At 33.2% G+C, this 25,667-nt stretch overlaps 1 protein-coding gene across 2 annotated transcripts in view; it reads left to right on the forward strand.

The window, feature by feature from the left end:
* ubxn6 (UBX domain protein 6) overlaps positions 1 to 24,433 on the forward strand; it is a 25,394-nt gene extending 961 nt beyond the window's left edge. The window contains exons 2-11 of one of the 2 annotated variants that reach the window (XM_061978626.2): positions 1,604 to 1,764; positions 5,887 to 5,951; positions 6,018 to 6,146; positions 18,695 to 18,792; positions 18,852 to 18,927; positions 19,546 to 19,624; positions 19,685 to 19,904; positions 19,970 to 20,100; positions 21,812 to 21,960; positions 24,024 to 24,433. In XM_061978626.2, the coding sequence (XP_061834610.2) occupies positions 1,604 to 1,764; positions 5,887 to 5,951; positions 6,018 to 6,146; positions 18,695 to 18,792; positions 18,852 to 18,927; positions 19,546 to 19,624; positions 19,685 to 19,904; positions 19,970 to 20,100; positions 21,812 to 21,960; positions 24,024 to 24,167 (1,252 nt within the window). In that variant the 3' untranslated portion in view covers positions 24,168 to 24,433. Of the gene's footprint in view, positions 1 to 1,603; positions 1,765 to 5,886; positions 5,952 to 6,017; positions 6,147 to 18,694; positions 18,793 to 18,851; positions 18,928 to 19,545; positions 19,905 to 19,969; positions 20,101 to 21,811; positions 21,961 to 24,023 lie in introns of both variants that reach the window. The other variant, XM_061978625.2, reaches the window with a different exon arrangement.
* The last annotated feature ends 1,234 nt before the right edge of the window (positions 24,434 to 25,667 follow it).

The raw sequence follows: 25,667 nt of genomic DNA on the forward strand, positions 1-25,667 counted from the left end.
CTAGACTTGATATCATATGTGATATTTCTGCTGGACTTGATATCAGACTAGACTTGATATCATATGTGATATTTCTGCTGGACTTGATATCAGACTAGACTTGATATCATATGTGATATTTCTGCTGGACTTGATATCAGACTAGACTTGATATCAGATGTGATATTTCTGCTCTACTTGATATCAGATGTGATATTAATACTGGACTTGATATCAGACTAGACTTGATATCATATGTGATATTTCTGCTGGACTTGATATCAGACTAGACTTGATATCAGATGTGATATTTCTGCTGGACTTGATATCAGATGTGATATTAATGCTGGACTTGATATCAGATTAGACTTGATATCATATGTGATATTTCTGCTGGTCTTGATATCAGATGTGATATTAATGCTGGACTTGGTATCAGACTAGACTTGATATCATATGTGATATTTCTGCTAGACTTGATATCAGACTAGACTTGATATCATATGTGATATTTCTGCTGGACTTGATATCAGACTAGAGTTGATATCATATGTGATATTTCTGCTACACTTGATATCATATGTGATATTTCTGCTGGACTTGATATCATATGTGGCAGTATCAAGTCTAGCAGAAATATCACATATGATATCAAGTCCAGCAGAAATATCACATATGATATCAAGTTTAGCAGAAATATTACATATGATATCAAGTCTAGCAGAAATATCACATATGATATCAAGTCCGGCAGAAATATCACATATGATATCAAGTTTAGCAGAAATATCACATTTGATATCATGTCTAGCAGAAATATCACATATGATATCAAGTCCAGCAGAAATATCACATGTGATATCAAATCTAGCAGAAATATCACATATGATATCAAGTCCAGCAGAAATATCACATATGATATCAAGTTTAGCAGAAAAATCACATATGATATCAAGTCTGGCAGAAATATCACATATGATATCAAGTCTAGTCCAATATCAAGTCCAGCAGAAATATCACATATGATATCAAGTCCAGCAGAAATATCACATATGATATCAAGTTTAGCAGAAAAATCACATATGATATCAAGTCTAGTCCAATATCAAGTCCAGCAGAAATATCACATGTGATATCAAGTCCAGCAGAAATATCACATATGATATCAAGTTTAGCAGAAAAATCACATATGATATCAAGTCTAGTCCAATATCAAGTCCAGCAGAAATATCACATATGATATCAAGTTTAGCAGCAATATCACATATGATATCAAGTCCAGCAGAAATATCACATATGATATCAAGTCCAGCAGAACTATCACATTTGATATCAAGTCCAGCAGAAATATCTAGAAATATCACATATGATATGAAGATTAGCATAAATATCACATTTGATATCATGTCTAGCAGAAATATCACATATGATATCAAGTTTAGCAGAAATATCACATATGATATCAAGTCTAGCAGAAATATCACATATGATATCAAGTCTAGCAGAAATATCACATATGATATCAAGTCTGGCAGAAATATCACATATGATATCAAGTCTAGTCTAATATCAAGTCCAGCAGAAATATCACATATGATATAAAAATGTGTTCTTCCCTGCAAAGTGGTGCAGCTGACAGAGGCCACAGGAGCTCCGCTGCCAAGCAGCAGCAGCGTGAAGAACCCAGCGAGGGATCCCAGCGAGCAGGAGCAGCAGCTCTGGCCAGGATTGAACAGCAGCAGCGGCCCAAACTTCTCACCTCCCAGGACGCCATCAGGAACCAGGGTGACACTGGCACACTCACTGGCTTCTCTGCTAACTCAATAAACTCATTAACTGAATAAACTAGTAGCTATGTCAACTGGATAAACTAGTAGCTATGCCAACTGGATAAACTAGTATCTATGATGACTCAAACTAGTATATGTGCTAACTGGATAAACTAGTACCTATGCTAACTGAACAAAGTAGTATAAATGCTAACTGAATAAATGCTAGCTGTATAAATGCTAGCTGAATAAACTAATATATATGCTAACTGGATTAACTCTTATTTATGCTGACTAAATAAACTAGTATCTATGCTAACTGAATAAACAAGTATATATGCTAACTTGATTAACAAGTAGGTATGCTAACTAAATAAACTAGTATTTATGCTAAATAAATAAACTACTATATATGCTAACTGAATAAACTAGTATATATGCTAACTGAATAAACTAGTATATATGCTAACTTGATTAACAAGTAGGTATGCTAACTAAATAAACTACTATATATGCTAACTGAATAAACAAGTATCTATGTTGATTGAATGAACTAGTATCTATTAAAACCAGATTATCTTGTATCTATGGTAACTGGATTAACTAATATATATGCTAACTGGATTAACTCTTATTTATGCTGACTAAATAAACTAGTATCTATGCTAACTAAATAAACTACTATATATGCTAACTGAATAAACTAGTATATATGCTAACTTGATTAACAAGTAGGTATGCTAACTAAATAAACGAGTATTTATGCTAAATAAATAAACTACTATATATGCTAACTGAATAAACTAGTATCTATGCTAACTGAATAAACTAGTATATATGATAACTTGATTAACAAGTAGGTATGCTAACTAAATAAACTAGTAGTTATGCTAACTAAATAAACTATTATATATGCTAACTGATTAAACTAGTATCTATGTTAATTGAATGAACTAGTATCTATGATAACCAGATTAACTTGTATCTATGGTAACTGTATTAACTAGTATATATGCTAAATGAACAAACTAGTATATATGCTAACTGGGTTAACTAGTATATATGCTAACTGGATTAACTAGTATGTATGCTAAATGAATAAACTAGTATATATGCTAAATGAACAAACTAGTATATGTGCTAACTGGGTTAACTAGTATATATGCTAACTGGATTAGCTAGTGTGTATGCTAAATGAATAAACTAGTATACTGTATATGCTAACTGGATTAACTAGTATCTATGCTAACTAAATAAACTAGTATCTATGCTAACTGAATACAATATATATGCTTATTGCATAAAGTATCTGCAAACTATATAAACTAGTATTTATGCTAACTGAATAAACTAGTATCTATGATAACTGGATTAACTAGCATCTATGCTAACTGAATAAACTAGTATATGCTAACGGAATAAACTTGTATCTATGATAACTGGATTAACTAGCATCTATGCTAACTGAATGAACTAGTATATGCTAACGGAATAAACTAGTATCTATAACTGGAATAACTAGCATCTATGCTAACTGAATAAACTAGTATATGCTAACGGAATAAACTAGTATCTATGATAACTGGATTAATTAGCATCTATGCTCACTGAATGAACTAGTATATGCTAACGGAATAAACTAGTATCTATGATAACTGGAATAACTAGCATCTATGCTAACTGAATAAACTAGTATATGCTAACGGAATAAACTAGTATCTATGATAACTGGATTAACTAGCATCTATGCTAACTGAATAAACTAGTATATACTAACGGAATAAACTAGTATATATGATAACTGGATTAACTAGCATCTATGCTAACTGAATAAACTAGTATATGCTAACGGAATAAACTCGTATCTATGATAACTGGATTAACTAGCATCTATGCTAACTGAATAAACTAGTATATGCTAACGGAATAAAATATATGTGCTTATTGCATAAAGTATCTATGCTAACTGGATAAAGTAACTCTGCTAACCGTATAAAGTAGTATTTATGCTAACTGAATGAAGTATCTATGCTGACTAGATAAAACACTACCAGAATAAAATATACATGCTAACTGGATGAATTGTAACTGATTAAAGTATCTAGGGTAAATTGATGAATGCTAACTGGCTAAATTAGCTAAGTGACTAAAGTATCTATTATGCTCATTGGATAAATGCTAAGTGGGTAAATTAGCTATGCTAAGTGAATAAAGTATCTATTATGCTCATTGGATAAATGCTAAGTGAGTAAAGTATCTATCATGCTCATTGGATAAATGCTAAGTGAGTAAAGTATCTATTGTGCTCATTGGATAAATGCTAAGTGAGTAAAGTAGCTATGCTAAGTGAGTAAAGTATCTATTATGCTCATTGGATAAATGCTAAGTGAGTAAAGTAGCTATTATGCTCATTGGATAAAAGCTAAGTGAGTAAAGTAGCTATGCTAAGTGAGTAAAGTATCTATTATGCTCATTGGATAAATGCTAAGTGAGTAAAGTAGCTATGCTAAGTGAGTAAAGTATCTATTATGCTCATTGGATAAATGCTAAGTGAGTAAAGTAGCTATTATGCTCATTGGATAAATGCTAAGTGAGTAAAGTAGCTATTATGCTCATTGGATCAATGCTAAGTGAGTAAAGTAACTATGCTAAGTGAGTAAAGTATCTATTATGCTCATTGGATAAATGCTAAGTGAGTAAGGTATCTATTATGCTCATTGGATAAATGCTAAGTGAGTAAATTATCTATTATGCTCATTGGATAAATGCTAAGTGAGTAAAGTAGCTATGCTAAGTGAGTAAAGTATCTATTATGCTCATTGGATAAATGCTAAGTGAGTAAAGTAACTATGCTAAGTGAGTAAAGTAGCTATTATGTTCATTGGATAAATGCTAAGTGAGTAAAGTATCTATTATGCTCATTGGATAAATGCTAAGTGAGTAAAGTAGCTATGCTAAGTGAGTAAAGTATCTATTATGCTCATTGGATAAATGCTAAGTGAGTAAAGTAGCTATTATGCTCATTGGATAAATGCTAAGTGAGTAAAGTATCTATTATGCTCATTGGATAAATGCTAAAAGTGAGTAAAGTATCTATTATGCTCATTGGATAAATGCTAAGTGAGTAAAGTATCTATTATGCTCATTGGATAAATGCTAAGTGAGTAAAGTATCTATCATGCTCATTGGATAAATGCTAAGTGAGTAAAGTATCTATTGTGCTCATTGGATAAATGCTAAGTGAGTAAAGTAGCTATGCTAAGTGAGTAAAGTATCTATTATGCTCATTGGATAAATGCTAAGTGAGTAAAGTATCTATTATGCTCATTGGATAAATGCTAAGTGAGTAAAGTATCTATTATGCTCATTGGATAAATGCTAAAAGTGAGTAAAGTATCTATTATGCTCATTGGATAAATGCTAAGTGAGTAAAGTATCTATTATGCTCATTGGATAAATGCTAAGTGAGTAAAGTATCTATCATGCTCATTGGATAAATGCTAAGTGAGTAAAGTATCTATTGTGCTCATTGGATAAATGCTAAGTGAGTAAAGTAGCTATGCTAAGTGAGTAAAGTATCTATTATGCTCATTGGATAAAAGCTAAGTGAGTAAAGTAGCTATGCTAAGTGAGTAAAGTATCTATTATGCTCATTGGATAAATGCTATACCGAGGATGTCGTTGTGGCTTGTGCAGCCCTTTGAGACACTTGTGATTTAGGGCTATATAAATAAACATTGATTGATTGATTGATTGATTGATTGATTGATTGTGCTCATTGGATAAATGCTAAGTGAGTAAAGTATCTATTATGCTCATTGGATAAATGCTAAGTGAGTAAAGTATCTATTATGCTCATTGGATAAATGCTAAGTGAGTAAAGTATCTATTATGCTCATTGGATAAATGCTAAGTGAGTAAAGTATCTATTATGCTCATTGGATAAATGCTAAGTGAGTAAAGTATCTATTATGCTCATTGGATAAATGCTAAGTGAGTAAAGTATCTATTATGCTCATTGGATAAATGCTAAGTGAGTAAAGTATCTATTATGCTCATTGGATACATGCTAAGTGAGTAAAGTATCTATTATGCTCATTGGATAAATGCTAAGTGAGTAAAGTATCTGTGCTTGTAGTGAAAAGAGAGCTGGAGGCTGAAGCTGCTGCACTGGCAGAAAAAGACCAGCCAGACACTGCAGAGGTTTGTTGTCTTTCTCTGCTCCAATCCTGTTTTTGGAACCACTAGAAGAGTTCTTCACCTCCACAGGGAACCAACCTGGCCGCAAAAGAGCATCCCTGTCCTTCGGTGTCAGGTGTGTACTTCACCTGCCCCTTAACAGGAGCCACGCTCACCAGGGCGCAGAGGGAAGGCCACATTAAAGAGGCCATTTTGAAGGTGCGTCCTGCATGTTGTATGATTATGATCATTAATAACAAACGTTTGTTGACATGTATGATCATTAATAACAAACATGTGTTGACATGTATGATCATTAATAACAAACATGTGTTGACATGTATGATTATTATTAACAAACATGTGTTGACATGTATGATCATTAATAACAAACATGTGTTGACATGTATGATCATTAATAACAAACGTGTTGACATGTATGATTATTAATAACAAACATGTGTTGACATGTATGATCATTAATAACAAACATGTGTTGACATGTATGATCATTAATAACAAACATGTGTTGACATGTATGATTATTAATAACAAACATGTGTTGACATGTATGATCATTAATAACAAACATGTGTTGACATGTATGATCATTAATAACAAACATGTGTTGACATGTATGATTATTATTAACAAACATGTGTTGACATGTATGATCATTAATAACAAACATGTGTTGACATGTATGATCATTAATAACAAACGTGTTGACATGTATGATTATTAATAACAAACATGTGTTGACATGTATGATCATTAATAACAAACATGTGTTGACATGTATGATCATTAATAACAAACATGTTGACATGTATGATCATTAATAACAAACGTGTTGACATGTATAATCATTAATAACAAACATGTGTTGACATGTATGATCATTAATAACAAACATGTGTTGACATGTATGATCATTAATAACAAACATGTGTTGACATGTATGATCATTAATAACAAACATGTGTTGACATGTATGATTATTATTAACAAACTGTTGACATGTATGATCATTAATAACAAACGTGTTGACATGTTGTATGATCATTAATAACAAACGTGTTGACATGTTGTATGATCATTAATAAGAAACATGTGTTGACATGTATGATCATTAATAACAAATGTGTTGACATGTATGATCATTAATAACAAACATGTGTTGACATGTATGATCATTAATAACAAACATGTGTTGACATGTATGATCATTAATAACAAACGTGTTGACATGTATGATCATTAATAACAAACATGTGTTGACATGTATGATTATTAATAAGAAACATGTGTTGACATGTATGATCATTAATAACAAATGTGTTGACATGTATGATTATTAATAACAAATGTGTTGACATGTATGATCATTAATGACAAACATGTGTTGACATGTATGATTATTAATAAGAAACATGTGTTGACATGTATGATTATTAATACCAAACATGTGTTGACATGTATGATCATTAATGACAAACATGTGTTGACATGTTTGATCATTAATGACAAACATGTGTTGACATGTATGATCATTAATAACAAACATGTGTTGACATGCATGATTATTATTAACAAACTGTTGACATGTATGATTATTAATAATATGTGTTGACATGTATGATTATTATTAACAAACTGTTGACATGTATGATCATTAATAACAAACATGTGTTGACATGTATGATCATTAATAACAGACATGTGTTGACATGTATGATCATTAATAACAAACATGTGTTGACATGTATGATCATTAATAACAGACATGTGTTGACATGTATGATCATTAATAACAGACATGTGTTGACATGTATGATCATTAATAACAAACATGTGTTGACGTGTATGATCATTGATAACAAACATGTGTTGACATCTATGATCATTAATAACAAACGTGTTGACATGTATGATCATTAATAACAAACATGTGTTGACATGTATAATCATTAATAACAAACATGTGTTGACATGTATGATCATTAATAACAAACGTGTTGACATGTATGATCATTATTAACAAACATGTGTTGACATGTATGATTATTAACAAACATGTGTTGACATGTATGATCATTAATAACAAACATGTGTTGACATGTATGATTATTAATAACAAACATGCGTTGACATGTATGATCATTAATAACAAACGTGTTGACATGTATGATCATTAATAACAAATGTGTTGACATGTATGATCATTAATAACAAACATGTGTTGACATGTATGATTATTAATAAGAAACGTGTTGACATGCATGATCATTAACAACAAATGTGTTGACATGTATGATTATTAATAACAAACATGTTGACATGTATGATCATTAATAAGAAACTTTTGTTGACATGTTGTATGATCAATAACAAATGTGTTGCCATGTATGATCATTAATAACAAACGTGTTGACATCTATGATCATTAATAACAAACATGTGTTGACATGTATGATCATTAATAACTATCGTGTTGACATCTATGATCATTAATAACAAACATGTGTTGACATGTATGATCATTAATGACAAACATGTGTTGACATGTATGATCATTAATGACAAACATGTGTTGACATCTATGATCATTAATAACAAACATGTGTTGACATGTATGATCATTAATAACAAACATGTGTTGACATGTATGATCATTAATAACAAACATGTGTTGACATGTATGGTCATTAATAACAAATGTGTTGACATGTATGATTATTAATGACAAACATGTGTTGACATGTATGATCATTAATAACAAACATGTGTTGACATGTATGATCATTAATAAGAAACATGTGTTGACATGTATGATCATTAATGACAAACATGTGTTGACATGTATGATCATTAATAACAAACATGTGTTGACATGTATGATCATTAATAAGAAACATGTGTTGACATGTATGATCATTAATAACAAATGTGTTGACATGTATGATCATTAATAACAAACATGTGTTGACATGTATGATCATTAATAACAAACATGTGTTGACATGTATGATCATTAATGACAAACATGTGTTGACATGTATGATCATTAATAACAAATGTGTTGACATGTATGATTATTAATAACAAACATGTGTTGACATGTATGATTATTAATAACAAACATGTGTTGACATGTATGATTAATAATAAGAAACATGTGTTGACATGTATGATCATTAATAACAAACATGTGTTGACATGTATGATCATTAATAACAAACATGTGTTGACATCTACGATCATTAATAACAAACGTGTTGACATGTATGATCATTAATAACAAACATGTGTTGACATGTATGATCATTAATAACAAATGTGTTGACATGTATGATCATTAATAACAAACATGTGTTGACATGTATGATTATTAACAAACGTGTTGACATGTATGATCATTAATAACAAATGTGTTGACATGTATGATCATTATTAACAAACGTGTTGACATGTATGATCATTAATAACAAATGTGTTGACATGTATGATCATTAATAACAAACATGTGTTGACATCTACGATCATTAATAACAAACGTGTTGACATGTATGATCATTAATAACAAACATGTGTTGACATGTATGATCTTTAATAACAAACATGTGTTGACATGTATGATCATTAATAACAAATGTGTTGACATGTATGATCATTAATAACAAACATGTGTTGACATGTATGATTATTAATAAGAAACGTGTTGACATGCATGATCATTAACAACAAATGTGTTGACATGTATGATTATTAATAACAAACATGTTGACATGTATGATCATTAATAAGAAACTTTTGTTGACATGTTGTATGATCAATAACAAATGTGTTGCCATGTATGATCATTAATAACAAACGTGTTGACATCTATGATCATTAATAACAAACATGTGTTGACATGTATGATCATTAATAACTATCGTGTTGACATCTATGATCATTAATAACAAACATGTGTTGACATGTATGATCATTAATGACAAACATGTGTTGACATGTATGATCATTAATGACAAACATGTGTTGACATCTATGATCATTAATAACAAACATGTGTTGACATGTATGATCATTAATAACAAACATGTGTTGACATGTATGATCATTAATAACAAACATGTGTTGACATGTATGGTCATTAATAACAAATGTGTTGACATGTATGATTATTAATGACAAACATGTGTTGACATGTATGATCATTAATAACAAACATGTGTTGACATGTATGATCATTAATAACAAACATGTGTTGACATGTATGATCATTAATAAGAAACATGTGTTGACATGTATGATCATTAATGACAAACATGTGTTGACATGTATGATCATTAATAACAAACATGTGTTGACATGTATGATCATTAATAAGAAACATGTGTTGACATGTATGATCATTAATAACAAATGTGTTGACATGTATGATCATTAATAACAAACATGTGTTGACATGTATGATCATTAATAACAAACATGTGTTGACATGTATGATCATTAATGACAAACATGTGTTGACATGTATGATCATTAATAACAAATGTGTTGACATGTATGATTATTAATAACAAACATGTGTTGACATGTATGATTATTAATAACAAACATGTGTTGACATGTATGATTAATAATAAGAAACATGTGTTGACATGTATGATCATTAATAACAAACATGTGTTGACATGTATGATCATTAATAACAAACATGTGTTGACATCTACGATCATTAATAACAAACGTGTTGACATGTATGATCATTAATAACAAACATGTGTTGACATGTATGATCATTAATAACAAATGTGTTGACATGTATGATCATTAATAACAAACATGTGTTGACATGTATGATTATTAACAAACGTGTTGACATGTATGATCATTAATAACAAATGTGTTGACATGTATGATCATTAATAACAAACATGTGTTGACATCTACGATCATTAATAACAAACGTGTTGACATGTATGATCATTAATAACAAACATGTGTTGACATGTATGATCATTAATAACAAACATGTGTTGACATGTATGATCATTAATAACAAATGTGTTGACATGTATGATTATTAATAACAAACATGTGTTGACATGTATGATCATTAATAACAAACATGTGTTGACATGTATGATTGTTAATAACAAACATGTGTTGACATGTATGACCATTAATAACAAACATGTGTTGACATGTATGATCATTAATAACAAACGTGTTGACATGTATGGTCATTAATAACAAACGTGATGACATGTATGATCATTAATAACAAACATGTGTTGACATGTATGATCATTAATAACAAACATGTGTTGACATGTATGATCATTAATAACAAACATGTGTTGACATGTATGATCATTAATAACAAATGTGTTGACATGTATGATCATTAATAACAAACATGTGTTGACATGTATGATCATTAATAACAAACATGTGTTGACATGTATAATCATTAATAACAAATATGTGTTGACATGTATGATCATTAATAACAAACATGTGTTGACATGTATGATCATTAATAACAAACGTGTTGACATGTGTGATCATTAATAACAAACATGTGTTGACATGTATGATCATTAATAACAAACATGTGTTGACATGTATGATCATTAATAACAAACATGTGTTGACATGTATGATTATTAATAAGAAACGTGTTGACATGCATGATCATTAACAACAAATGTGTTGACATGTATGATTATTAATAACAAACATGTGTTGACATGTATGATCATTAATAACAAACATGTGTTGACATGTTGTATGATCAATAACAAATGTGTTGCCATGTATGATCATTAATAACAAATGTGTTGACATGTATGATTATTAATGACAAACATGTGTTGACATGTATGATCATTAATAACTATCGTGTTGACATCTATGATCATTAATAACAAACATGTGTTGACATGTATGATCATTAATGACAAACATGTGTTGACATGTATGATCATTAATGACAAACATGTGTTGACATCTATGATCATTAATAACAAACATGTGTTGACATGTATGATCATTAATAACAAACATGTGTTGACATGTATGGTCATTAATAACAAATGTGTTGACATGTATGATTATTAATGACAAACATGTGTTGACATGTATGATCATTAATAACAAACATGTGTTGACATGTATGATCATTAATAACAAACATGTGTTGACATGTATGATCATTAATGACAAACATGTGTTGACATGTATGATCATTAATAACAAACATGTGTTGACATGTATGATCATTAATAAGAAACATGTGTTGACATGTATGATCATTAATAACAAATGTGTTGACATGTATGATCATTAATAACAAACATGTGTTGACATGTATGATCATTAATGACAAACATGTGTTGACATGTATGATCATTAATAACAAATGTGTTGACATGTATGATTATTAATAACAAACATGTGTTGACATGTATGATTATTAATAACAAACATGTGTTGACATGTATGATTAATAATAAGAAACATGTGTTGACATGTATGATCATTAATAACAAACATGTGTTGACATGTATGATCATTAATAACAAACATGTGTTGACATCTACGATCATTAATAACAAACGTGTTGACATGTATGATCATTAATAACAAACATGTGTTGACATGTATGATCATTAATAACAAATGTGTTGACATGTATGATCATTAATAACAAACATGTGTTGACATGTATGATTATTAACAAACGTGTTGACATGTATGATCATTAATAACAAATGTGTTGACATGTATGATCATTAATAACAAACATGTGTTGACATCTACGATCATTAATAACAAACGTGTTGACATGTATGATCATTAATAACAAACATGTGTTGACATGTATGATCATTAATAACAAACATGTGTTGACATGTATGATCATTAATAACAAATGTGTTGACATGTATGATTATTAATAACAAACGTGTTGACATGTATGATCATTAATAACAAACATGTGTTGACATGTATGATTATTAATAACAAACATGTGTTGACATGTATGACCATTAATAACAAACATGTGTTGACATGTATGATCATTAATAACAAACGTGTTGACATGTATGGTCATTAATAACAAACGTGATGACATGTATGATCATTAATAACAAACATGTGTTGACATGTATGATCATTAATAACAAACATGTGTTGACATGTATGATCATTAATAACAAATGTGTTGACATGTATGATTATTAATAACAAACATGTGTTGACATGTATGATTATTAATAACAAACATGTGTTGACATGTATGATTAATAATAAGAAACATGTGTTGACATGTATGATCATTAATAACAAACATGTGTTGACATGTATGATCATTAATAACAAACATGTGTTGACATCTACGATCATTAATAACAAACGTGTTGACATGTATGATCATTAATAACAAACATGTGTTGACATGTATGATCATTAATAACAAATGTGTTGACATGTATGATCATTAATAACAAACATGTGTTGACATGTATGATTATTAACAAACGTGTTGACATGTATGATCATTAATAACAAATGTGTTGACATGTATGATCATTATTAACAAACGTGTTGACATGTATGATCATTAATAACAAATGTGTTGACATGTATGATCATTAATAACAAACATGTGTTGACATCTACGATCATTAATAACAAACGTGTTGACATGTATGATCATTAATAACAAACATGTGTTGACATGTATGATCTTTAATAACAAACATGTGTTGACATGTATGATCATTAATAACAAATGTGTTGACATGTATGATCATTAATAACAAACATGTGTTGACATGTATGATTATTAATAAGAAACGTGTTGACATGCATGATCATTAACAACAAATGTGTTGACATGTATGATTATTAATAACAAACATGTTGACATGTATGATCATTAATAAGAAACTTTTGTTGACATGTTGTATGATCAATAACAAATGTGTTGCCATGTATGATCATTAATAACAAACGTGTTGACATCTATGATCATTAATAACAAACATGTGTTGACATGTATGATCATTAATAACTATCGTGTTGACATCTATGATCATTAATAACAAACATGTGTTGACATGTATGATCATTAATGACAAACGTGTTGACATGTATGATCATTAATGACAAACATGTGTTGACATCTATGATCATTAATAACAAACATGTGTTGACATGTATGATCATTAATAACAAACATGTGTTGACATGTATGATCATTAATAACAAACATGTGTTGACATGTATGGTCATTAATAACAAATGTGTTGACATGTATGATTATTAATGACAAACATGTGTTGACATGTATGATCATTAATAACAAACATGTGTTGACATGTATGATCATTAATAACAAACATGTGTTGACATGTATGATCATTAATAAGAAACATGTGTTGACATGTATGATCATTAATGACAAACATGTGTTGACATGTATGATCATTAATAACAAACATGTGTTGACATGTATGATCATTAATAAGAAACATGTGTTGACATGTATGATCATTAATAACAAATGTGTTGACATGTATGATCATTAATAACAAACATGTGTTGACATGTATGATCATTAATAACAAACATGTGTTGACATGTATGATCATTAATGACAAACATGTGTTGACATGTATGATCATTAATAACAAATGTGTTGACATGTATGATTATTAATAACAAACATGTGTTGACATGTATGATTATTAATAACAAACATGTGTTGACATGTATGATTAATAATAAGAAACATGTGTTGACATGTATGATCATTAATAACAAACATGTGTTGACATGTATGATCATTAATAACAAACATGTGTTGACATCTACGATCATTAATAACAAACGTGTTGACATGTATGATCATTAATAACAAACATGTGTTGACATGTATGATCATTAATAACAAATGTGTTGACATGTATGATCATTAATAACAAACATGTGTTGACATGTATGATTATTAACAAACGTGTTGACATGTATGATCATTAATAACAAATGTGTTGACATGTATGATCATTAATAACAAACATGTGTTGACATCTACGATCATTAATAACAAACGTGTTGACATGTATGATCATTAATAACAAACATGTGTTGACATGTATGATCATTAATAACAAACATGTGTTGACATGTATGATCATTAATAACAAATGTGTTGACATGTATGATTATTAATAACAAACATGTGTTGACATGTATGATCATTAATAACAAACATGTGTTGACATGTATGATTGTTAATAACAAACATGTGTTGACATGTATGACCATTAATAACAAACATGTGTTGACATGTATGATCATTAATAACAAACGTGTTGACATGTATGGTCATTAATAACAAACGTGATGACATGTATGATCATTAATAACAAACATGTGTTGACATGTATGATCATTAATAACAAACATGTGTTGACATGTATGATCATTAATAACAAACATGTGTTGACATGTATGATCATTAATAACAAATGTGTTGACATGTATGATCATTAATAACAAACATGTGTTGACATGTATGATCATTAATAACAAACATGTGTTGACATGTATAATCATTAATAACAAATATGTGTTGACATGTATGATCATTAATAACAAACATGTGTTGACATGTATGATCATTAATAACAAACGTGTTGACATGTGTGATCATTAATAACAAACATGTGTTGACATGTATGATCATTAATAACAAACATGTGTTGACATGTATGATCATTAATAACAAACATGTGTTGACATGTATGATTATTAATAAGAAACGTGTTGACATGCATGATCATTAACAACAAATGTGTTGACATGTATGATTATTAATAACAAACATGTGTTGACATGTATGATCATTAATAACAAACATGTGTTGACATGTTGTATGATCAATAACAAATGTGTTGCCATGTATGATCATTAATAACAAATGTGTTGACATGTATGATTATTAATGACAAACATGTGTTGACATGTATGATCATTAATAACTATCGTGTTGACATCTATGATCATTAATAACAAACATGTGTTGACATGTATGATCATTAATGACAAACATGTGTTGACATGTATGATCATTAATGACAAACATGTGTTGACATCTATGATCATTAATAACAAACATGTGTTGACATGTATGATCATTAATAACAAACATGTGTTGACATGTATGGTCATTAATAACAAATGTGTTGACATGTATGATTATTAATGACAAACATGTGTTGACATGTATGATCATTAATAACAAACATGTGTTGACATGTATGATCATTAATAACAAACATGTGTTGACATGTATGATCATTAATGACAAACATGTGTTGACATGTATGATCATTAATAACAAACATGTGTTGACATGTATGATCATTAATAAGAAACATGTGTTGACATGTATGATCATTAATAACAAATGTGTTGACATGTATGATCATTAATAACAAACATGTGTTGACATGTATGATCATTAATGACAAACATGTGTTGACATGTATGATCATTAATAACAAATGTGTTGACATGTATGATTATTAATAACAAACATGTGTTGACATGTATGATTATTAATAACAAACATGTGTTGACATGTATGATTAATAATAAGAAACATGTGTTGACATGTATGATCATTAATAACAAACATGTGTTGACATGTATGATCATTAATAACAAACATGTGTTGACATCTACGATCATTAATAACAAACGTGTTGACATGTATGATCATTAATAACAAACATGTGTTGACATGTATGATCATTAATAACAAATGTGTTGACATGTATGATCATTAATAACAAACATGTGTTGACATGTATGATTATTAACAAACGTGTTGACATGTATGATCATTAATAACAAATGTGTTGACATGTATGATCATTAATAACAAACATGTGTTGACATCTACGATCATTAATAACAAACGTGTTGACATGTATGATCATTAATAACAAACATGTGTTGACATGTATGATCATTAATAACAAACATGTGTTGACATGTATGATCATTAATAACAAATGTGTTGACATGTATGATTATTAATAACAAACGTGTTGACATGTATGATCATTAATAACAAACATGTGTTGACATGTATGATTATTAATAACAAACATGTGTTGACATGTATGACCATTAATAACAAACATGTGTTGACATGTATGATCATTAATAACAAACGTGTTGACATGTATGGTCATTAATAACAAACGTGATGACATGTATGATCATTAATAACAAACATGTGTTGACATGTATGATCATTAATAACAAACATGTGTTGACATGTATGATCATTAATAACAAACATGTGTTGACATGTATGATCATTAATAACAAATGTGTTGACATGTATGATCATTAATAACAAACATGTGTTGACATGTATGATCATTAATAACAAACATGTGTTGACATGTATAATCATTAATAACAAATATGTGTTGACATGTATGATCATTAATAACAAACATGTGTTGACATGTATGATCATTAATAACAAACGTGTTGACATGTGTGATCATTAATAACAAACATGTGTTGACATGTATGATCATTAATAACAAACATGTGTTGACATGTATGATCATTAATAACAAACATGTGTTGACATGTATGATCATTAATAACAAACGTGTTGACATGTATGATCATTAATAACAAACATGTGTTGACATGTATGATCATTAATAACAAACATGTGTTGACATGTATGATCATTAATAACAAACATGTGTTGACATGTATGATCATTAATAACAAACATGTGTTGACATGTATAATCATTAATAACAAACGTGTGTTGACATGTATGATCATTAATAACAAACGTGTGTTGACATGTATGATCATTAATAACAAACGTGTGTTGACATGTATGATCATTAATAACAAACGTGTTGACATGTATGATCATTAATAACAAACATGTGTTGACATGTATGATCATTAATAACAAACATGTGTTGACATGTATGATCATTAATAACAAACATGTGTTGACATGTATGATCATTAATAACAAACATGTGTTGACATGTATAATCATTAATAACAAATATGTGTTGACATGTATGATCATTAATAACAAACGTGTGTTGACATGTATGATCATTAATAACAAACGTGTGTTGACATGTATGATCATTAATAACAAACGTGTTGACATGTATGATCATTAATAACAAACGTGTGTTGACATGTATGATCATTAATAACAAACATGTGTTGACATGTATGATTATTAATAACAAACATGTATGATCATTAATAACAAACTTTTGTTGACATGTTGTATGATTATTAATAACAGACATGTGTTGACATATATGATTATTAATAACAGACATGTGTTGCCATGTATGATCATTAATAACAAACTTTTGTTGACATGTTGTATGATCAATAACAAATGTGTTGCCATGTATGATCATTAATAACAAACATGTGTTGACATGTATGATTATTAATAACAAACTTTTGTTGACATGTTGTATGATCAATAACAAATGTGTTGCCATGTATGATCATTAATAACAAACATGTGTTGACATGTATGATTATTAATAACAAACTTTTGTTGACATGTTGTATGATCAATAACAAATGTGTTGCCATGTATGATCATTAATAACAAACATGACATGTATGATTATGATCATTAATAATTACCATGTTTTTAGCGCTTTGAAGAGGATGCAGTGGAGGCGTCTGTGATGATGATCCACACTTTTAACAAAGACAAAGAAAAAGTGAAGGCGGCCGTGGACATCATGAGCAAGTAAGACAAACTCAAAATTCACTTGGAAAGACTCTTATTACCTTTTTATGTTTTTACAGGTATGTGGAAAACATTTGTAAGAATCCTTCCGAAGACAAATACAGGAAGCTGAAAGTCAGCAACAAAGTCTTTCAGGTACGTCTGACACTGCTGCCACCTGCTGGTTAGATCGTGAGATGCATGCTGCTGCCACCTGCTGGTTAGATCATGTGATTCATCTTGCTGGTTAGATAGTGTGATGCATGCTGCTGCCACCTGCTGGTTAGATCATGTGATGCATGCTGCTGCCACCTGCTGGTTAGATCATGTGATGCATCCTGCTGTGTGATGCATCCTGCTGCCACCTGCTGGTTAGATCGTGTGATGCATCCTACTGCCACCTGCTGGTTAGATCATGTGATGCATGCTGCTGCCACCTGCTGGTTAGATCATGTGAACTTATACAAAGTGTCATCCTTTCTTTAATGGTGGACTTAAAGAAAGTGTTGTCTTCAACTCAATTACTTCCCAGGGTCCCTGAAGGCAACGCCCCTTAGGCTTTCGCTGATTGGATTGTCATGAGGCCACGCGCTCCCCGTAAAAAGGCTCGAAAGTCTGAGTCTATAAAAAAAGACAATATATGAAAGTGAAAAATGAAAGAATTGTGTGAATGAAAATGACATTTAACCTGACCAAGCTTTTATTTTGAAATACACTTGTGTTTTCCTACAGCTTTGAAAGGAGAGAAGTGATGTTGTGTGCTGCTGCTTGCAGGACAAGGTGGTGGCTGTAGAGGGCAGCAGAGAGTTCCTGCAGGCGCTGGGCTTCACCAGCCACATGCTTCCTGTCCAAGGTACTTTGCCACTTCCTGTGTGCACCTGCCAGGTGTCCTCATGTGTCTCCTGGTGTGCAGAGGCGGAAGAAGAGTTCCTGCTGTTGCCAGAGCAGAGCGCAGACGCCCTGGAGCTGATGAAGGAACGGCGAGATCGTCTCCAGCGCGGCGAGCCGCTCAGAGCTCAGCTGGACCGCCGGCCTCAAGCTTTCCGAGCGTCGGACCACGCCACGCGCTTCCAGCTGCCGCCCGACTTCTACAACCTGAACGCCGAGGAGCTGAAGAAGGAGCAGCAGCACAGGTAGACGACCGCCGTCTCACGTTCTGTGTGGCTGTAGGCAACCTCCGCTCTGTTGCCCTGGTCAGGAGCGATCTGGTGGAGAAGAACTCCATGCTGCGCACCAAAGCCATGAGAGAACGGGACGAGCAGCGAGAGAGGAGGAAGTACAACTACGCTCTGCTGCGGGTTCGACTTCCTGATGGAACACTGCTGCAGGGTAGGTGATGCAGTGCAGTGACATCATCACCTGGTGACATGTGACACAATGCAGTGACATCATCACATGGTGACATGTGACACAATGCAGTGACATCATCACGTGGTGACATGTGACACAATGCAGTGACATCATCACGTGGTGACATGACACAATGCAGTGACACAGTGCAGTGACATCATCTGGTGACATGTGACACAATGCAGTGACATCGTCAGGTGGTGACATGTGACACAATGCAGTGACATCACGTGGTGACATATGACACAATGCAGTGACATCGTCAGGTGGTGACATGTGACACAATGCAGTGACATCACGTGGTGACATGTGACACAATACAGTGACATTGTCAGGTAGTGACATGTGACACAATGCAGTGACATTGTCAGGTAGTGACATGTGACACAATACAGTGACATTGTCAGGTAGTGACATGTGACACAATACAGTGACATTGTCAGGTGGTGACATGTGACACAATGCAGTGACATCACGTGGTGACATGTGACACAATGCAGTGACATCGTCAGGTGGTGACATGTGACACAATGCAGTGACATCACGTGGTGACATGTGACACAATGCAGTGACATCGTCAGGTGGTGACATGTGACACAATGCAGTGACATCACGTGGTGACATGTGACACAATGCAGTGACATTGTCAGGTGGTGACATGTGACACAATGCAGTGACATCGTCAGGTGGTGACGTGACACAATGCAGTGACATCACGTGGTGACATGTGACACAATGCAGTGACATTGTCAGGTGGTGACATGTGACACAATGCAGTGACATCATCAGGTGGTGACATGTGACACAATGCAGTGACATTGTCAGGTGGTGACATGTGACACAATGCAGTGACATCGTCAGGTGGTGACATGTGACACAATGCAGTGACATCACGTGGTGACATGTGACACAATGCAGTGACATCGTCACGTGGTGACATGTGACACAATGCAGTGACATCGTCACGTGGTGACATGTGACACAATGCAGTGACATCGTCACGTGGTGACATTTGGCACAATGCAGTGACATCATCGTGTGGTGACAATACAGTGACACCATCACGTGGTGCGTTGTGACAATGCAGTGACATCATCACCTGGTGACATGTGGCACAATGCAGGGACGTGGTGACACAATGTAGGGACATCATCACGTGGTGACAATGCAGTGACATCACGTGGTCACACAATGCAGTGACATGTGACACAATGCATTGACATCATCACGTGTTGACATGACAATGCAGTGACATCATCACGTGGTGACATGACAATGCAGTGACACAGCGCAGTGACATCATCATGTGGTAACACAATGCAGTGATATCACGTGGTGACGTGTGACACAATACATTGACATCATCACGTGGTGACAATGCAGTGGCATGTGACACAATGCAGTGACATCATCACCTGGTGACATGTGACACAATGCAGTGACATCATCACATGGTGACATATGACATAATGCAGTGACATCATCACGTGGTGACACAATGCATTGACATCACATGGTGACACAATGCAGGGCATGTGACACAATGTAGTGACATCATCACGTGGTGACATGTGGCACAATGCAGTGACATCACGTGGTGATATGCAGCAAAATGCAGTGACATCATCACATGGTGACATATGACACGATGCAGTGACATCATCACGTGGTGACATGTGACCGCCCTCAGGGACCTTCTACGCCTGGGAGCGACTTCCTGCGCTGTACGACTTTGTGCGAGACTCCCTGCTGGACGGCTGGCAGCCCTTTGATCTCCTGGCTCCAGGAGGCGTCAAACTGCAGGAGTCGGAAGACGTCGCTCTCGCCGAGTGTAACCTGGTGAGTATCCTTGGAATGTTCTTAACTCCTGTTTGCAGGCCAGGCTCAATCAATAATAATAATAATGATGATGTTGATGTTGATGAGGTCAAAGTAGGTTCATTAGCAACCATCTTGTCCTTTGCTGAGTTGACACACTTAGCTTGGAATGCAGGATTTATTTTCATTCAGCAAAATATGTCAACAGGGCAGCACGGTGGCGGAGGGGTTAGTGCGTCTGCCTCACAATACTAAGGTCCTGTGTTCGATCCTGCGCTCGGGATCTTTCTGTGTGGAGTTTGCATGTTCTCCCCGTGACTGCGTGGGTTCCCTCCGGGTACTCCGGCTTCCTCCCACCTCCAAAGACATGCACCTGGGGATAAGCCCCTCCCACCTCCAAAGACATGCACTTGGGGATAGGTTGATTGGCAACACTAAATGGTCCCTAGTGTGTGAATGTTGTCTGTCTATCTGCGTTGGCCCTGTGATGAGGTGGCGACTTGTCCAGGGTGTACCCCGCCTTCCGCCCGAATGCAGTTGAGATAGGCTCCAGCACCCCCGCAAACCCGAACGGGACAAGCGGTAGAAAATGTCAATATAAAATATCACTTATCTAAAGGACCCACTGACTAACCGACCACCAGGACCATCCATCCTCCAGGACTGACCGACCACCCACCAGGACCAACCGACCACCAGGACCATCCATCCTCCAGGACCAACTGACCACCAGGACCATCCATCCTCCAGGACTGACCGACCACCCTCCAGGACCCACTGACTAACCGACCACCAGGACCATCCATCCTCCAGGACTGACCGACCACCCTCCAGGACCCACTGACTAACCGACCACCAGGACCATCCATCCTCCAGTACCAACTGACCACCAGGACCATCCATCCTCCAGGACTGACCGACCACCCACCAGGACCATCCATCCTCCAGGACCAACTGACCACCAGGACCATCCATCCTCCAGGACTGACCGACCACCCTCCAGGACCCACTGACTAACCGACCACCCACCAGGACCATCTATCCTCCAGGACTGACCGGCCACCCTCCAGGACCCACTGACTAACCGACCACCAGGACCATCTATCCTCCAGGACCATCCATCCTCCAGGACTGACCGACCACCCACCAGGACCAACCGACCACCAGGACCATCCATCCTCCAGGACCAACTGACCACCAGGACCATCCATCCTCCAGGACTGACCGACCACCATCCAGGACCCACTGACTAACCGACCACCCATCCTCCAGGACTGACCGACCACCCTCCAGGACCCACTGACTAACCGACCACCCACCAGGACCATCTATCCTCCAGGACCCACTGACTAACCGACCACCAGGACCATCCATCCTCCAGGACTGACCGACCACCAGGACCATCCATCCTCCAGGACTGACCGACCACCCACCAGGACCAACCGACTTCAAGGACCGACCACGACCTTCCACTAGGGCCGACTGACAAGTCTCCAGAACTGATCATCCAGCACTATTGACCTCCAGAAGTGACAAGACTACAAAAGTGGACCAGCAGGAATGAATGCTAGGTTCTGACACAGTACTTAATGTGGACTTCAACACCATGATGGAGTCTGTCTGCACGAAGACTCGTATTTGGAAATACTTTTATACCATATTATTATAGAACAATCTTACTATAATATAATAATAATATGAGGACATGTTGACTGACAGTCTAAAAGTCACATGACTTCACTCACTACTGTTACTATATCAACAACACAATTATAGGGTTTTTCGGAAAATTGTGTAGCCCGAGTATTAATACAATAAAGTATACATACAAGGTAGTATACATACTACGTAGTGTGTATACAAGGTAGTATACATACAAGGTGGTATACATTCAATGTACTATAAATACAATAAAGTATACATACTACGTAGTGTGTATACAAACAATATAGTATAAATACAAGGTGGTATACATACAAGGTGGTATACATACAAGGTGTGAATGTAGTAGTATTTTCCAGGTGTCCAAGTCCTTCCTGTGTGTTTGCAGGAAGTCGCCACCATGATTGCTTTGTGTGTCTCAGGTTCCTGCAGCCTTGTTGTCGTTGGCGTTTGACGCGGCCGTGCAGGCGGACATCGCAGCCGTGCAGCAGGCAGACATCGCAGCCGCAGGAGGAAGAACTCTCCTAAAAGACAAACTTGTGGAAAACATTCAGACCCTGACCTGAGGATCCCGCCTTCATCTCTGGAACTACTTCCTGTCGTCGTTTATGAACGCTAATGTCTGCTAGCATCACACCCGTCTAGGCGGTATATTGAACGCGAGTGAGTCCATGTTTTACATGCACTAATAGCTGCAACAATGACTTTAACACAACACACACCTGACAGGTAGAAGTGGAACGCCTTTTTTCCCGCCATGTCGTGCTGCTGGAAGCAACTTGCATATTGTAATAAATATTGTCATAAATACTGTAACAAATATTGTAATAAACACTATAATAAATATTGTAACAAATACTATGATAAATATTGTAATATAAATACTGTATGCATCCTGTAACTAATATTGTAAAACTGTAATAAGTATTGTAATAAATATTGTAATACTGTAATAACTACTATAATAAATATTGTAATAAATACTATAATGTAATAAATAGTATTATTTATTACATTATAATGTAATAATTATAATGTAATATTTACTACAGAAATACTGTAGTAAATATTGTAATACTGTAAAATATTGTCATAATTACTGTAATACATATGTAATAAATACTATAATAAATATTGTAATACTTTAATACTATAATAACTATTGTCAAATACTGTAATACATATTGTCATAATTACTGTAATACATATGTAATAAATACTATAATAAAGATTGTAATACATACTGTAATAAATACTATAATAAATATTGTATTACGTAATGTAATAAATACTATAATATTGTAATAAATACTGTAACAAATATTGGAATAAATACTATAATATTGTAATACTGTAATAAATACTATAATAAATATTGAAATAAATACTCTAATAAATACTGTAACACTGTAGCAAATATTGTCATACATACTGTGATAAATACTATAAGAAATATTGTAATACATACTGTAACAAATATTGTAATATAATAAATATTGAAATACTCTAATAAATATAATACTGTAACAAATATTGTCATAAATACTATACTACATACGGTCATAAATACTGTAGTATGTAATACTGTTAATAAATATTGTAAAACATACTAAAATAAATCATTCTAATACTGTAATACTATTGTACATATAATACATACAATAAACACTGTAATCAATACTGTAATAAATACTCTAACAAATACTCCAATAAATACTGTAATATATACTTGAATACTGTAATAAATACTATAATACTGTAACAAATACTCTAATAAATGCTACAATAAATATTATAATATATACTGTAATAAATATTGTAACACTCTAATACATTTTGTAATACTATAAAACATATTGTAATAAATACTGTAACAAATTATCTAATAAATGTTGTAATAAATACTCTAATAAATAGTGTAATATATACATAAGTTATCATAAAACTTTATTAACAGTACATACATGTAATACGTTATTATAAAACTTTATTAACACTACAAAGATGTAACAAGTTATTATAAAACTTTATTAACAGTACATAGATGTAGTAAGTTATTATAAAAC

This window comes from Nerophis lumbriciformis, linkage group LG18 (genome assembly GCF_033978685.3).
Source record: "Nerophis lumbriciformis linkage group LG18, RoL_Nlum_v2.1, whole genome shotgun sequence".
Classification (NCBI taxonomy): Eukaryota; Metazoa; Chordata; class Actinopteri; order Syngnathiformes; family Syngnathidae; genus Nerophis; species Nerophis lumbriciformis.